This window comes from Lontra canadensis, unplaced genomic scaffold (genome assembly GCF_010015895.1).
Source record: "Lontra canadensis isolate GAN:19392208 unplaced genomic scaffold, GSC_riverotter_1.0 scaffold123, whole genome shotgun sequence".
NCBI lineage: Eukaryota > Metazoa > Chordata > Mammalia > Carnivora > Mustelidae > Lontra > Lontra canadensis.
Genome location: NW_022631117.1, coordinates 1,886,001 through 1,904,281, shown reverse-complemented (window position 1 = coordinate 1,904,281; position 18,281 = coordinate 1,886,001). Strand labels below are relative to the sequence as shown.

The 18,281-nt window shown below is 41.0% G+C and overlaps 1 protein-coding gene across 7 annotated transcripts in view; it reads right to left on the bottom strand.

The window, feature by feature from the left end:
• ATP11C (ATPase phospholipid transporting 11C) overlaps positions 1-18,281 on the bottom strand; it is a 179,337-nt gene that overhangs the window by 96,614 nt on the left and 64,442 nt on the right. For 5 of the 7 annotated variants that reach the window (XM_032841424.1, XM_032841421.1, XM_032841419.1 and 2 more), the window contains exon 1: positions 8,380-8,467. The exons of 1 other annotated variant lie outside the window; for it this stretch is intronic. In XM_032841424.1, the coding sequence (XP_032697315.1) occupies positions 8,380-8,415 (36 nt within the window). In that variant the 5' untranslated portion in view covers positions 8,416-8,467. Of the gene's footprint in view, positions 1-8,379; positions 8,468-18,281 lie in introns of those variants that run through there. One more of the 7 variants, XM_032841423.1, reaches the window with a different exon arrangement.

The following is an 18,281-nucleotide window of genomic DNA, read 5'->3' as shown; positions in this document are numbered from 1 at the left end:
AAGCCTGCTTCTCCCCTGTGTGCCATTCCCCCTGCTTGTGCTTGCTCTCTCTCTCACTCACGCTGTCAAATAAATAAATAAAATCTTAAAAAAAATAGAATGGCTGTCTCTAACAATGATCAACTATTTCTACAAAGAAAAGTTGTAATTCTTTGGTTTTACAGGAAAGACATCCTTTGTGATTTCTCAGAGCCTACTGTCAAAAAGTCCCATTTCACACAACGTATCTCTGATGTCCATTTTACATTTTTAATTTTAACTTAATTTTTCTTTTTTTTTTTTTTAAAGAGAGGGAGACGGGGGGCACCTGGGTGGCTCAGTGGTTTAAGCCTCTGCCTTCGGCTCAGGTCATGATCTCAGGGTTCTGGGATCGAGCCCCTCATCGGGCTCTCTGCTCAGCGGGGAGCCTGCTTCCCTCTCTCTCTCTGCCTGCCTCTCTGCCTACTTATGATCTCTCTCTGTCAAATAAATAAATTCTTAAAAAAAAAGAGAGAGAGAGGGAGACGGGGCAGAGGAAGAAGAAGAGAGAGAGAATTCCCAAGCAGGTTCCACGGCCAATGTAAAGCCTGAAGCGGGGCTCGATCTCACAACCCTGAAATAATGACCACAGCCGAAACCAAGAGTCAGTTGCTTAACCAACTGAGCCACCCAGATGCCCCCCCACTTCTACATTTTAAAAAAGAAGGTTCTAGAAGTTCTAGAATCTAGAAGTTCCGAGGTTGAGCTTCATTTTACCTTACTTTTTTATTTCACTGAAGCTTTACCTTGTTTTTTGTTTTTAAAGATTCTCCAATAAGTTTATTTTGCAAATTTTTTGCGTTTTATGTTTTATTGGCTTACAGTGTTATAAAGAGAAAAACGTATACAATTTTGAACACTGAGCTATTTACCATTTTAATATGAATTCAGATATTCTTTAGTTTATTTCTAATTGACTTTCAAATGCAGCAGCTCGGTAAGTTTAGTGTAAGTACCCTTGCCACCCTATCCTACCCCAACACTGAGTCAGAATGCAAGATACAGATACATATACAAATACAAAACACACATAAACAAGACACAATCAAGTCTTTTATGAAGTAAACAAATCTTTTATAATGTAAATAACGGTTCCCCTTTGGAACTTTGCATATCCAGTGCAAGCCTTTTCTGAAACTGGGATATTAACACTTATCAGACACAATCTTTATAAGGCAAAGCATTTATCTCTTTGCAAACTCAGGTAATTCTTGAGAGCAGTATTTTTCTTACTGATCTGAAAAGAACGGAGTGTGGAAGGTCAAAGAGGAAAATCACCTGAAATCATCAAAACAGAAGAGGTCTGAAAAATAATATATCTAATAGTGTAGGGAGAAATATCTTAAGTCTAGATTCTACTGAAAATCTTAATATTCAAAGGAATAGCTTTGGACCCACTGACAAAAACTCAGATGTTTTTCTCAGTTAATTACAACGAAGAATGTTTATTTCAGAAGATACATTAAGTCTTTGAAGTAAGAATGAAAGGATCATACAATTTAATTTTTATATAAATGACTGAATATACAAAGTATCAAACATAAACAGCAGTGTAGCAAGAAAACAAATTAACAGAAATAATTACTCCACAGTAGCAATAATTAAGCCCACCATTTGAAAGATCTTCTAAATACCATGAACAAAAATTGTTGTTATAAGATTTTACAGCACACAACTCAATTCAGTTCTAATGCACTACTATTATACCTCTTTCTTCTTTAGTATTAGTGGACCCACATCATTTCCTATCAATTCACGGTGTTTATTATGCGAACCATCACATTCAGGAAAGTCCTAGAACACCAACACTGACAATAAGCTGCTTTAGTAACACACAGATCTTTGATGTTTACTTCATTTGCTACTTTGGGATTTTCCTTTTGTATTTTAAGATTCATCAAGCTTGGGGGGCCTGGGTGGCGCTGCCCATTAAGTGTCAGACTCTTGGTTTCAGCTCAGGTCATGAACTCAGGGTCAGGAGATAGAGCCCTGCCAAGGGCTCCCACTCAGCCTCAGCCCCAAGTCTGCCTATGTTTCTCTCTCCCTCTGCCCCAACCACCCCACGCTTTCTCTCTCTCTCAAATAAGTGAATAAATCTAAAAAAAAAAAAAAAGGATTAATCAAGCTATTGTTCTGTTGTTTTTTCTTTGAGAAGAATGGGCGAACTGCAAGGGAGCTACGCAGTGCAAGTACACTACAGAAAGGTGATAACCGAAGCCATTCCGAAACCCTGAGCTGAGTGAACCGGTTACGCTCTGGGGGACAGAGAGCTGCTTTAGCTGCGGGAAGCTGCACGATCAGGATGTGGGCCAACTCTCCCGCCCCATCGTCCCCAGCAGCCACCACTCCTGAGACCCACTGCTCTCCAGCGGAGCTGCCATGCCTCTACTCTGTCTTCTTCCCTTAAATCAGGATAATACACTTTTTTAAAAAGGACTTTATTTGAGAGATTGAGAGAGAGCATGGATGCGGGGGTGGGGGGGCAGAGGGGGAGGGAGAAGCAGACTGCCCACTGAGCAGGGAGCTGGAGATGGGGCTTGATCCCATGACCCAGAGATCGTGACCTGAGCTGAAAACAACAGTCAGACGCTTAACCAACTGAGCCACCCAGGAGCCCCTGGAATGGTCTCCTTTGGTGTTACTATACTTATCATGTTTGAGACAACCATACATTAAAGTCAAAAAAAGATAGGAACCAATATCCACATACATATTTCCATTATTTTTTAAAAAAGATAATTCCCTAGCCCAGAAAGTTTTAAAGTACGTAGGCTCAGGGATTTTCCTTCCTTTCGATGATCTATTTAAAAGCTAAAGATGTAATAATCCTGACCCTAAAGTAATCATTTTTTAGCAAGACTACTTAGAGACTGCGGGGCGCCTGGGTGGCTCAGTGGGTTAAAGCCTCCGCCTTCAGCTCAGGTCATGATCCCAGGGTCCTGGGATAGAGCCCCGCATCAGGCTCCCTGCTGAGCAGAGAGCCTGCTTCCCTTCCTCTCTCTCTGCCTGCCTCTCTGCCTACTTGTGATCTCTGTCAAATAAATAAAATCTTAAAAAAAAAAAGACTACTTAGAGATTGCAAAGTTCTCCAAATGTCTGTTTGGATATATTTCAATCTGAATTTTTGTACCTTGTATCGATATTCTAGGGGAAATGATTTTTTAGTTTAAAAAGGTAAAAACCGGGGCGTCTGAGTGGCTCAAAGCCTCTGCCTTCTGTTCAGGTCATGATCCCAGGGTTCTGGGATCGAGCCCCGCGTTGGGCTCTCTGCTCAGCAGGGAGCCTGCTTCCCCTACACCTCTCTGCCTGCCTCTCTGCCTACTTGGGATCTCTGTTTGTCAAATAAATAAATAAAATCTTTTAAAAAAAGTAAAAATAAAAAGGTAAAAACCAACCAAAAATATAGATAAGACCTCTTGACACATTATTTTCATTAAAGCTTATTAAATACTTATTTAGTGGGGTACTGCTTTCAAACTCTGTAGGGAATCAGTCAAAAAGTAATTGGGATAAATTCAGGTAGAAGACAGCTATTTCCCCACTTGCCCAGAGACAGGCCATTATTAGAACAAGTGACTGTCTAAGGTCCTTCACAGGCTAAGATTTCATGGTAAATTTTCAAACAGTTCCTGATTATCATTCCAATAAACAAATGCCTTTACCAGAATGGCAGCTATCGGGGGCATGTGGGTGGCTCAGGTCATGATCTCATGGGTTGTAAGATGGAACCCTGCATTGCTCTCCCTGCTCAGGGGGGAGTCTGCTGCTTCCTCTCTGTCTGCCCCTCCCGCCTGCTCCTGCGGGCAGTCTCTTTCTCCCTCTAATAAATAAAGTCTTAAAAAAAATACGAAAATGGCAGCTATACACATTTTGATTCCAGGACGGACTTTCTTTGTTTGCGACTGTAATATACAAGGTGCGTAATATAATGTATTACTGTATATACATGTAATATAATGCATTACTGTATATACAACTGTAATATACAAGGTCCGGCATGGCTTACTGGTAAGAGCACTAAATTTTCCATAATCTCCATTTTACAAAACATAAACAGAAAGTAAATACACCTTGAAGTATAGCTCATTCTGCTTCACACTTACCCTCACCTTCTGTTGCAAGTTACGGTCTTCACTGTAGTCCCTACAACAGACCTGAACCTTATAAGGTACAGACTTGAATTACAGAAACTGTCAAATTACTTGATAATTCTGCATATACATATTCATATGTATTTACAACCTTTAGTATTTGTATGGTTGTTTAGTTTTTCACACAATCAAGAAGTGGCTATCAAGGGCGCCTGGGTGGCTCAGTGGGTTAAAGCCTCTGCCTTTGGCTCAGGTCATGATCCCAGGGTCCTAGGATCAAGCCTTGCATCGGGCTCTCTGCTCAGCAGGGAGCCTGCTTCCCCCGACCCCTCTGGCTGCTGCTTTGCCTACTTGTAATCTCTCTCTGTCAAATACATAAATAAAATCTTAACAAAAAAAGAAGTGGCTTCCGAGTAAATAAGGAAGCGTTACCTTTTATGCCAGTTCTCAGATCATTCTACAAATGGAAAGGAGGAAGAAGAAAAGGAAAATAGGGAGAGGGTCAGTGAAGTGGGATGTCTCCTGCATGGCTAACACAGATTGTTCTCCTCGGTTAGCAGTGGCCACTATTAGCTTAAAACAAAAATGAGCTCGTAGTTCCGTGATTCTGAATGGTCTTCAACTTCTCTGGCAGGTAATGGCATTCCAGAGAACAAAAGGAAGGAACAAGCTTAACACAATTTTTCAGGCACATAATATTTTTATGAATTCCCTACATGTGAATGGCATTTACGGTTCGACTAAGAGCTTTCACCATATATTATCTCTCTGATCACCTTCAAATAAGGCCTACGTGACCTCTATCTCTATTAAGTTGGAGAAAATGGATTGAAATTGCTGTGCAGGTTTGGGAGGGTGGGGGAGGGAGCTTCTGGTAGTGATTATTGTTAGATGAAAAAGGGGCCTGAGAGGAGCTGTATCATGTCCACTTCTGAGCATTTTTTAAAAAGGGGCAAAGTCTCTTCAGCCCAAGGCAGTTTTGGGTCTGCAGCTGCCTGGGACGGGCTGGAGTGGGGTGAAACAGAGGACCTTTCCATGCCTGCTTCACCCTAAAATATGAAGAACCTGCAATTTCTGGTGGAATTTGCTCTAACTTAGAACATTGTTTAGTTTGCATAAAAATGGCAGCGCTGAACTCATGTGTAAATTTCACTGTAATTTTCCACTTGCTGCCAATGTTGAGTGTTAAGACAGTGGTTTTAGGTTCCTGTCATTGTGAATAATGTAGGTAGGTGCCTTAGCCAAGGCAGAGAAACTCCAAGTAGGAATCATAAAAAAATTTCCCTTTTGGATGGCACACGATGTAGTCTAGAGTGGGAGTGTATGATTCCTGCCACCTCATAATGAATTTTAATTCATTAAGAGTCGATCCTGTGTTGAACTGCTTCCCATCCAAATGTCCTTAGAAATGGCATTTTTAAAAACTGATATATGCTGGCACGGATTCTATTTTAATGACACATCATACACTATAATAAAAAGTATGGAAAATATTTAAAAATATATACTTACAATATACAAGTTAACAGAGAAACCAATTCCATTTTTTCCCTCAAAATGAAACCACCCTTTTGTGCCCTTGATTTATACTTCCGCAGTATACACTGACTGTTGTAGAGGGGAAAAAAGGTAAGTAATTTATACCAAAACATAGTGTCTTAATAAAAATCAGCGAAATGGCGCTGTTATTCAACTAGTACCATCTTAAAATCCCATGCTTTTGCTTGTCATAACATATAAAAAGCTTTTTAAAGTATAATTTGTTTCCTGATTGCCTCCAGACTAGCTACACAATAAGAACGGAGAGAAAATAGAGACCTCAATAGAAGACGGTCACTATAAAGGCTAGCACAGAATCTAAAATGGGGCTCATGTCCCCGTCCTTTCCGGGTGCTTGCAGACTTAAAATTTATCACTTAGTTATAGATCAATGGTTCTTAATTCTGGCCACACACTGGCTTTAAACACAACACCAATGCCTCGGTCTTTCTTTTATTTAATATTTAATTTTCCTGGAAGCTCCCCATGCCTGTGAAAACGGCTATCCAATCTTCTCCTTTGAATTAGTGACTGCTCTTAACTAAGATCCTCGGAGTTTTTAGTATACCAGCCGTAATCCCACATTTCTGAAGTAATTAAAATAATTTAAACAATTAGCTTTATACAGCATAAACATACAAATAACCCTCAAACAGTGCCCCCTCCAATCATTTTAAGCTGCTCATAAAATGAGATTCCCCTTCAATACTTATTTTGCCTGTGGTTAATCTGCTAACAATTATTTCGATCACAGATAATGAAAATTACAGGCCCTGATGTGATGCAAAGCTACTTGGGTTATCAGCAAATCATCACTGATGTCATCCCTGGCAATTAGAGCATTGTTTTTACTTATTTATTTTTATATTTAAAAAATTTTTAGGGGCCCCTGGGTGGCTCAGTGGGTTAAAGCCTCTGCCTTCAGCTCAGGTCATGATCCCAGGGTCCTGGGATTGACCCCCCCATATGAGCCTCACGTTGGGCTCTCTGATCAGCAGGGAGCCTGGTTCCTCCTCTCTCTCTCTGCCTGCCTCTCTGCCTACTTGTGATCTCTGTCAAATAAATAAATAAAATCTAAAAAAAATTTTTTTTAAAGTAGGCTCTGCGACCATCTTGGGGTCCCACCTGGGGCCTGAACTCACGACACTGAGATGGAGACCCAAGCCTAGGTCAGGAGTCAGCTCAACCCACTGAGCCACCCAGGAACCCCAAAGTATTACTTTTATTGGTCATTAGATTGCTCTTTGTGAGTTATGAAAGCAAATGTTAAGTATCTGCTCAGGAATGAACAGAAACCGATTATTTAAAATTCTGAAAACCTGGCAATGATTTAAAACTGTTCTCTGCACCCCAGCCCTAAAGCTATTTTCTTTGCTGAAGCACTAGTATTTTTGAACAGCATAATCAGTCTTAAAAAGGTCAAATGAACTAAAAATTGAAAGAAAGAACTAGCGTTTCATCAAAATTTCAGGCAACTACTAAAATGCTCCTTAAAGTCAAGATTTCTGTCCCAGGGTTGGGAGGGGTGAGGTGCAGGGAGCACCACAGTGCCAGGGAACATTTCCAGTGTATTAAGCCTCTTGGTTAAAATTGCTACAATGTACTCAGTGGTCACATTGCTGAGGTTTCCAAGCCCATTCCATTACAAGAAGCCAAGAAGAATCATCTTGATCTTTAATTGATAGGCGTAACTCTAAAAGGAGCCTTAAAATTACACTTTTCAGATTTTGCTTTTATGGCACCTTCTTAAGTGATTGAGGTGTCTCTCTCCTTTGCCAGGGGTAGTGAAGCAAGAGCAGGACAAGACACTTTGTGTTGTCTTGCCTTTAAAGCTTAATTATGATCATATTAACCAAAAATCTCAACCACCTGATCAAAAGACAAATGAATACTCAAAGTACATCCCTAGACACAAAGATTGTCTCTAATTAGGCACTCCTGATGGCAGCACATTTAACAGAACAGAAGCTCCTACAGAAAATGGATACGAAACCCCACAAAACAAAAACCTCAATCAGCAAGCACAATGCTTAAGACTTAGGTACGAACAATGCCTTGATTGGAAACTCAAGAGTTAGACTTTGATTATCTAAATCCACTGAGCAGGTTAATTTCACTGGGGACAATCAATTCTACATGTTCTCAATCTGATACCCCTCCCCACGATGCCTTTACTCCAAGAGCCTCAGGGCTACAAAAATGGGACTCTGAAGATGAAATATAGCTGTCTTTAGGATGGCTAATAATCGATAGATCCAAACTGCTGTAAGCATTTAGTAATTCAACACTCTAACGGGAATTTTCTTAATGACTCAAAGATTGTTCCATTTACAGAAAGTAACCGGAGATTCCTTAAGTTCGGACGGGGGCTCAGCAGCTCCGCTTTCCTTGTCGACAGTATTTCTCTAACCTAGAGCCTGACAATATGCACACAAACTCGAGAAGAACTCACCATACAGGTTAAGCCTGGAGAAGTTATTTTCTACTTTCAGTATCCACAGCTACATACTACCTTGCATTCTGAACACTTCACAAACTTAAAAAAAAATCTCAACAGAGAGGTACCTAATTTGTAAGGTTAGGAACGACGGACTGATAACCCTGCAAAGCATTTACTATAGCCCTGGGGAAATGGATAAAAACGTATATGCAAATAGAAAGCAGTAAGTCCCCAAGACATCAAAGCCCAACCTAGCTGAAAAGAGATCAGAATAAAATATAGATCACAAACCTCAGAGGCAGGAGGGAAAGATGGGACCATCTGCATACCGACATGTGAAAATTTGCTAACACAAAGGCAGCTAAATCGCAGAGAAAATGCCGCAGATTATCAAGCAACTTGTGCCAACCCCTGTGATCCTTGCAAAGTTTCTCAGAATTCGGGAAGACAGCCAACTGTGGCTTGCAAGTTTCTGTACCTCCAAGGGAGGCGGCAAAGCAAGCACTAGAAAGCTGGTTTGTTCCTTAAGACTTGGAAGCAACACGCTGGTGTCCTAGCCTCTGTTATCACACTGTTTGACATATTTTTTGTTACTCTTCTCCAAACACGTGATTCGCCTTTGTAACTTTGGATTTTAAAAACCATTGAAAAAGACTAGTATCACAAAAAATAAAAAAAAATGAAAAATAAAACGACAAGTATCTTGTGCCACATAGCATTTTTCTCCTCATCTTGTAAAGTTCTCTTCTAACCCATGCCTACAATTGATGGACTATGACAAGAACTGGAACTAAAAAACAAAACAAAACAAAACAAAACAAAACTTTTTACAAAAGTTCAATTGAACTTTGGATTTTAGTCAGGTAAATAGTTTAAGAGGAAGAGATACAACCTAGGCATTCACTATGATACACTGAGTCACCCCCTACCAGAGAGTCAATATTACTGTACCCTGAAGCTTCAAAAATGTATAGCAAAATATTCATATGACCTAAACAGAAGGTTTTTGTGAAGTCCCTTAGGGCTGAAGGATTTGTTTTTTTTTAATCACTTTTTAGAGATCTCACAGGTGAGGCAGTTTTATTTCAGCAGCAAACAGTAATACCCAAAAATGGTTAGGAAAGGAACCACTGGACATTATGGTGAAAAATGCCTTTACCAATATCTACCTAGAAGAGACAAATTCTCATCCAAATATCACTTTCTAGGTCGCCGGAGAAGAATTTTCATTACAGTGTAGGAAGATATAAACCTTGGCAGAGCAAAAAAACAAAACAAACACACAAACAAAAAAAAAAAACACAACAAAAACAAACAAAAAAACCCACAAAAAACATTGTAGAAGAGGTGCCTGATGCCCCAAACAGGGTTTTATCTCCCATTTCAATGATAGCATCATTATTATAAAGGTGATAGTAAGTTTCTAGAAAGATCTAACAGTTCAAATGTATGTTGGAGTACGTCCAGTGGAACCAATGAATGCATTTCCCCCCCAGTATTGTTAAATATTATACAGAAAGCAAACTATCTAGAAAATGAATGCCCAGGATGTAAATGTAATCGGTTTAAATAGCACGCCCAGGGTATACCTGTTATTTTGACATTCACAACAAAAGAGGTAAGTAAAAAACAAGCTTCCATTGTGGAGGAAGGCTGAGGTTAATAACCAAGAGGGCCCGAGTTGTGACTCAAGCCTCACACCGTAGCCCTTTTCACGGTGCAGTATCTCTAGCCTTCTATTGAACCATGTTCTGGTGGCAACTTCTGGCCTCAAATAACAATGTCTTTAAAGAAGTCTGTTCTTGAAAACAGCACCTTCTCTATAGCTGAAGGCTTTTAGGGTAAGGTTTGGGGGAAACAGGAGAAGCAGTAAAGACGTGACCCTGGGAAGTACTGTTGATACCTATGCTTATACTATACACCTTATTACGTACCTACAACTTACAGGTGAGCCTCCGCTTTTTTTTTTTTTTTTTAAAGATTTTATTTATTTATTTATCAGAGAGAGTGAGCACAGGCAGACAGAGTGGCAGGCAGAGGCAGAGGGAGAAGCAGGCTCCCTGCTGAGCAGGGAGCCTGATGTGGGACTCGATCCCAGGATGTCGGGATCATGACCCCAGCCCAAGGCAGCCGCTTAAGCAACTGAGCCACCCAGGCGTCCGGAGCCTCCACTTTCTTAAGAGTAAAGAAGGTTAAAAAAAAAAAAAAAAAAAAAAAAAGAAGGTCAAAGAACTTAAAAGACTGCTTATTGTAGGATTAACAAAATACCCAGAGATCACTTTAAAAAGACTGTAAAGGCTATTTACTTAAGAAGAGGAAGAAGCTCACAGTTACTAACCAACTATGTGAATATTAAAATTCCAGGAACCGGGTCAGCAGCATAGGGGTCACCAGTCAACAACTGGGCAATGGCCTCAACATAGTTCAAGTGTAAATGTGTTATTCTGACCTTGTGTTCCAGCAAGAAAGTTTCTGGCTCTACAGAAGACGCATAGGCAATTCTGATCTGAGGTCACCCCTATACAAAGGGACAGGGTGAATTATGGCCCATTGACAGAGAGTGCTTGGCGCTGAAAACACTGTTCCTTAGCGTGCATGGAGAGGATTACAGGTGGCCAGGGAGGTTGTCAGGTGGCACGTCTGCCCACTAGTGAGGGCCACTCAAGGAGTCCCCAGAGACTGCTGTCTATAAGATAAGCCATTAGTCCTTTGGAATTGTTGATCTGCCGTCACGGCTGTAAAACTAGCAAATCATTTCTCCCTTCGAGGCAGAGCACACAGTGACTAGGGAACTTTCTTGGAACTTCTGATGCTTGTCTCTAAATCTCCCTTCTTCCCTCCCCAAAGCTTTAGATTCGAAGCTGCTGTGTGCTACAAAGATTGGGTGCTGCTATAAATTTAACAGGTGACCTGTAATTATTCCTAAAACATAAAAAAAAAATTATTCCTAAAACCTAAAAAGACTTACCAGAAATTAGCAGTATGTTTGAAGCATAATGTCTAACTTTCAGTATATTTAAGAAAGACCACACCAAATATTTGATTTATTAATGGCTTCACTATTATTCATGTGTATTATTGTTTGTGTATAATAAAAATTGATTTGTGAAAAAACTTTTAGAGGGAGGGAGGGGACAAGGAGGGGAGAGGGAGACAGAGTGAGAGAATGAATTTTTTTTTTTAATTTATTTGACAGACAGAGATCATAAGTAGGCAGAGAGGCAGGCAGAGAGAGAGAGGACGAAGCAGGCTCCCTGCAGAGCAGAGAGCCCGATGCGGGACTCGATCCCAGGACCCTGAGATCATGACCTGAGCCGAAGGCAGAGGCTTAACCCACTGAGACACCCAGGCGCCCATGAATTTTTTTTTTTAAAGATTTTTATTTATTTGACAGAGCGAGATCACCAAGTAGGCAGAGAGGCAGGCAGAGAGAGGGAGGAGGAAGCAGGGTCCCCACCAAGCAGAGAGCCCGATGCGGGACTCGATCCCAGGACCCTGAGATCATGACCTGAGCGGAAGGCAGAGGCTTAACCCACTGAGCCACCCAGGCGCCCTGAGAGAATGAATCTTAAGGTGGGTGTGAAGCCTGACTCGGGGCTCCATCTCACAACCCTCAGATCATGACTTGAGCCAAAATCAAGAGTCAGATGGAAACTTAACTGAGCAACCCAGGCTCCCTGATTTGTGAAATTTTTAAGATTTTATTTATTTGACAGAGAGAGCGAGAGACACAAGCAGGCAGAACAGCAGAGGGAGAGGGAGAAGCAGGCTCCCCGCTGAGCAGGGAGCCCGACGCAGGGCTCGATCCCAGGACCCCGGGATCACGACCTGAGCCGACGGTAGTTGCCCAACCAACCGAGCCACCCAGGCACCCCAGATTTGTGCAATTTTAATATGCCTTTGGGTAGTGCCAACTAGGAGTGCCACCATAAGATGGACTGGAAGAATGTCAGAATATATCACACAATGTTTCCCAAACTGCACAGCATGGGACAATAATGAGGTTCCTCAGAGAACCTCTGGGCAGCAGGGAAAGGCTGCCCCTAGAATCCTGCCTCCCGGGAAGTGCTATTCCTTTTTCTTTCTTTTTTTTAAAGATTGATTTATTTTAGAGCAAGAGTGAGTGCACATGAGTGGGAAGGGAAGAGGGAGAGAGAATCTCAAGCAGACCCCAAGATGAGATGGAGCCCGACATGGCGCTCGATCTCACAATCCTGGGATCATGACCTGAGCTAAAACTAAGAGTCAGATGCTTAACCCACTGCACTACCCAGGTGCCCCTGGGCAATGCTATTCTAATATATTTCTTACCTCTTCACGATCAGTAATATCGGCAAGGCACTCAAGAATATGAGGTGAGATAATTGTTAAATCCGTGACAACTTCTCTCCGTGTAGGCCAAAAACAGATAAGGAAAATTAAGCATTTGGTCATGATCCCAAGTGGGTGCTTCTGCTTCTAAGGCTTAACTCTAAGAGTCAAGAAATCAGGAGATCTTGGTTCTAATTGCCTTCTACCTATTAGTCTGTGTGTGTCTTGGAGAAGTCCGAGAACTGATATTTTCCTAGGTAACTCAAGGAGAGCTTGACTGAGTAATCTAAAAAGATACAGGGGAATCGGGGCCAGATTTCGAGCAATAAAACAGGAAATGTGGTTTTGGATGTTGTATCATTTGCCACCTGTTTCAGCCTGGACCAAAACAAACCAAAAAACCTGTTTAAGGGTGGGAAAGAGATTCCTTGTTTGAGGATAAGGAGTGATTTACAAGCCAATGCACATGAGAAAATAATGTATTCAGGACGAAATTTATTCATAGGCTTCTAAGTAGAAAAGGAAGGATAAATAAAGGAAACACAAGTCACCAAGAACAAAGAAAGGCTCGCGTGCATTCGGGGTGCTAATTTTGGTACACTAAAAGGTACATTAGCTTTTTGGGGCTTTAAGGATGCCCATTTAAACCACCACAGTGTCAATTTATTTAATGGGAAGCTTTACCTACGAAAAAATGAATGCCTTCTCAAACGTGCCTGTGACCCAAGGGAAACAGTTTATTCTTCTGATAAAATAGAATGAACTCTATGCCCCGGCAGTCAGGGTACAAACAACCTCACGTTAAAACAGGTTAGAATTAACCACCATTAAGAACAATTTAAAAAATTAATGAACCATTTAGAATTACAAATTTTACTTGTACAAAGGGTTTTTACTATAAAATGAAACACACGCAGAGACAGAAAACCACTTGAAAGAATTTTTATTAGAGCAGACACATTCAAAATATATGACTTCTCAAAAACGAGCACTAAAACTCACACTGAAGGTCATACCACCCCCAGACCAAACATTTTTTTGTTTTGTTTTTTACCAAACAGGACAAACAGTAATTTGAGGCTCTGTTCAAGTACATAATTGAAAATAGCAGTGAGATATTTCCAAAGCACACACAGGGGGTATTGAGAACAATTAGAAGAATTTTACAGCCAACATTAAAAATACCTGCCAAGCTTTGAACAGGAAAAATCCTTTCAGTTAAATCATGAAACGGCACAGTGGTTGTAGCATTAAGTGACTGTTGCTCAGTGGAACACAGCAGATTAGTCGTGAGGAGGACTGGGTAATCAAATGTGCACAAAGACTCAATTCTCCTGACTGCAATACATTTCACTCTACTTCGCATTATAAAAGGCATATGTGTATGCAAATGTGTTCATACATTTCTAAGTCTCTTCTTACTCTACCTTGTAAACTCAGACATGATGTAAAACCTAAACACTAACAAAGAGAAAACAACTACAGCATTAGGTAAGGGCAGGAAATTGGCAGAACCCAAGAGAACGCAGATAACTCTGGAAGGTTATAAGTTCAAGGGCATCTGCACATGTTAGCATTATTATTGGTGGACTGGTGACCATGGATGGGCAGGAATAATCCTACAGTGTGAGTATTCTAAAACGGCCTGCTTCTATTCCTGTTTGGCTTCCAGCCATTTGCTACAGTCTCTGCCCTAAAGGAAAGGCAAGCAGGTACATTTCTTCGTTGGGCATTGGGCACAGTTAGCTTTCAAAAAAAAAAAAAGAGGAATAAAGGGAAAGAACAAGGAAATGGATAGAAATATAAATGGATCAAACCAAAAGAAATTACCGGTGATGAGAACATTCTTCCGTTAAGATTGCACGGGGCTTCCTCATCATTCTCAATGCAACTCTCAAAAGACACCTCCAACAGAAGAGTTTTTAAGCACCACATATATTCAGAAGGCAGAAATTGCTCTAGATGTCAGGATTTGTCTTTCAAACCTCATCTTTGATCCTAAAAATGGTGGGTAAGAGGAAAAGGTGGGGTTCTCCTAATAGCTGCAAGCTTTTCTTAGAAGGCAACGTACCAGAATGATGTCGGGACAGTGATTTTATGGATTTAGAATCCAATTCAGTCCAGTGTGCACCTCTGAGTATCACTGACTTTTCATAATATCGAGCAACAATGTGATACGGTATCAAAGAATGAAATACTGTGAATAAGGGGAGGTTCATTCATGCATATGATTAATTAAATTAGATTTTATTTATCTGAGAGAGAGAGAACACGAGCAGTGGGGAAGTGGTAAGAGGGAAAGGCAGAAGCAGTCTCCCCACTCAGCAGGGAGTCTGAGACATGGGGCTCGATCCCAGGACCCAGAGATCACAACCTGAGCTGAAGGTAGACATTTAACTGATTGTGCCACCCAGGCGCCCCCTCATTCATGTATTTTAAAGGTAACATTCTTCTAAGATGTCTGGAATTTTAAAAACACACGGAAAATAAAAAGTGTTGGTGAGGATGTGAAGATATTGGAACTCCCATACACTCCTGGTAGAAATGCAAAATCGCTCATTATTCAGCCTCTGTGGAAAACAGTATGGTGTTTCATCAAAAAGCTAAACAAGGAATTACCATGAGCCAGCAAGTTTACTCTTATGTGTATACCCCAAAAGAACGGAGACAGGTGTTCAAACAAAAACTTTTGCACTGATGTTCAGAGCAGCACTATTTACAGCGGAGTCAAAAAGTGGAAGCCACTCAAATATCTACCAACAGATGTGTGGATAAACCAAGTGTGGTCTGTCCACCCGGTGGAATACTATTCAGGCGTAAAAAGGAATGAACTACTGATGCATGCGACCCGACAGGAAGGAACCTGATAAACATTATGCTAAGCGAGAGAAGCCAGACACAAAAGGTCACACACTGTAGGATTCCATTTATATAAAATATTCAGAATAGGTAAATCCATAGAAACAGAAAGCAAGTTGGTACTTGTCAGGAGCTGGAAGGAAGGCAGACTGGGGAGTGACCACTTAATGGTTATGAAGTTTCCTTTTGAGGTGAAGAAAATGCTACAGAACAGGATGGTTTTGGTGGTTTCACATGTGAATGTACTAAACGCCCCTGAATCATTTTTAAAATTATTAATTTTATGTTATGTGAATTGCACCACAGTAGGAAAAAAAAAAGTAACTTATAGCAGGTCACGAGGCAAAACTGTTAATACAGCTGCTGTCTCCATTCAACCGTATTTACTTGAGTCCCTACTATGCACAATACTGTAGATCAAGTAACGAGTGAAAGAAAAAACTGACACCATTCCTGCCCTCAAGGAGCTTGGAGTGTAGTGGGGGAGACCAGGTATTAACCAAATACTTACGCAGATCAGCCAAGTAGCAGGAATGATGGCCGTGCTGCACGGGAGAACTGGCCCCGCCAGGACCACGTGACCACCACGCGCACTACAAGGCTGATCAGACACACCGCTCCTTCAGTCCCAGCAACAGCTTCCCACTGATCTTAAAACTGAAAATGAAAATCCTTACACTGATCTGCAAGGTCTTGCCTCCTACTTCTCCAGCCTTATCGAGCCCCAAGCCTCTCTGCCTTGTTTTCTCTGTTCCAGCCCACTGGCCTTCCTTCCTGCTCCGGGGCTCCCATCCCACGTGGAATACCCTTCCCTCGCCCCTGTACCTTCTTAACCTGTAGTCACCCATCAGATCTCTCAACTATCACTTTGTCCTAAAAGCCTTCCCTGACGGCAACTCAAATGAAGAGACCTTTTCTCCAACATCTATGTCTGCTACAGAGAATTTACAACGAACAAAGCCAAAAGAAAATCTTAACTCAGCTTTTCAAAAAGCCCTAACTCCCAAGTCTCCCCAAAATTCTCCTCCAACATCCTGCCAAAGAAATCCTTTGTGAATTCCTTGACTTTGCGGAAAGCGCGTTTTCTTAAATCTTCTGATTAGTTTCAATAAAAACACGGCCGTGATTGTGACAACAAGAACTCTGTACAGTCTACTGACACAAGCTCATTAAACATAATTTAATGTGACTGGTTACTGTGATGCTCTGTTAACTGATTTATATACGCTTCAGTCAATTTGATGCAGAGCAGTATTCAGATTCATCAATTCCAGATGATTAAACAGTTGATTAAAAATGGTGGTTATGGTTATTTCTGTTTAAAAAAAAAAAAGTCAGGCATCAGGCCAGGAATATAATCTTCACTGTAATATTGTTTCTGTAAAGAAAATCAGATTAGACTTATATTACTTTGACTTCCATGAATATAACCTGCCATAATGTACGAGGACAAGTTGTAAAGGGTTTTCAGAAGGGCCCATCATCTAGCTAGTATGGGTCCAAGACAAACACAATTCAAATCAGCCTGCCATGCACTGTTCTCTTTTTAAATCTACCTCATTTAATAATCATACACTGGGGCAGGGTGTGTTCTGCAGCACTGATTTCTCTGCAGGAAGAGCACAGAGAAGTATCACTAACATACTGTAAGTTCTACACAAAAAAGACTCTGCTAAAGCTGTCTAAGTACATTTATACAATATTAAGATTATCCCTGTACTTCCGGGAAGTGAAAATTAACTGCATTTTAAAAATAACATCTCAATGACTAACATATTATTTATATAGTACTTGATATAATAATCTATAATGAAGCTTGCATAAAGGGTTTACTAATAAATAAGTAAATAACAGGGGCGCCTGGGTGGCTCAGTGAGCTAAGTTGCTGCCTTTGGCTCAGGTCATGATCCCAGGGTCCTGGGATGGAGCCCCGCATCGGGCTCCCTGCTCGGCGGGGAGCCTACTTCCTCCTCTCTCTGCCTGCTGCTCTGCCTACTTGTGATCTCCCTCTCTCTGTCAAATAAGTAAATAAAATCTTTAAAAATAAATAAATAAGTAAACAAACAACAGCTTGTAACCAGCACCACTATTTCTTGGATCATTGCTTCCAGTCTTAAAGAACACTACTGAGAAATCCCCACAAAATCCAGATACCCTACTCCAAGTGAAAACCAGGACTACCTCTTTCTTTTTCAGAGTTTTCAGATTAATATGGCTATTGGTACAATGGGTTGGGAAAGAAATCTATTTGTTCCAATGAAACTTTAAATAAGAAGATGAAAGCCTAACATTCAAGAGCAGCACAGCCATACGGAAAATTTCTCCTTTCAATCAATATTAAAAACAAAAAATCAACCTAGTGAATTTTCTCCCTTTAGTTTTTGCTATTCCTATGCTGAGACTACAGTGAATCTTTTGTAGAAAAACAACTCAAACACACGAGTGGTATATTTCAAAAATTTTTAGCCATTCTGATAGCAGAAAAGGCAAAAGGCAAAAAGCAAAAAAAAAAAAAAAAAAGTTAAATGCTCTGGAGCTGACAAATAATGGAACCTAGTAAGATTTTTTTTGGGGGGGGGTAAGTGGCAATTTCCCCAGGGGTGCCTGGGTGGTTCAGTTGATTCAGCATCTGCCTTGGGCTCGGATCATGATCTCAGCATCCTGGAATCAGCCCTGCATTAGGCTCTGCGCTCAGCAGGGAATCTGCTTCCCGCAGTTCCTCCCCGCTCTTCCCCTGATTATGCTCAAACAAACAAAGTGGTAATTTCCCTAAGGAAAATCCTTCTCTCTTCCTATCTCCCCTAGCTAACTCTATTTCTGAGACTGGGAAATCTCAGGTTATAACTCAAAGATGAGCCCATGGCTCCCTAGGCCTCCACATAGCTTGCCTTGCCCAAAATACAGGAGCACGTTTGAAATCCCATACCCTCTTCCTGACCCCTCCAAGGTTACCAATATTCCCCCTGCCACGCTGCCAGTCAACCATTTGCCACCATGGGAGGTCATTAGTCAGCAAGCAGGGG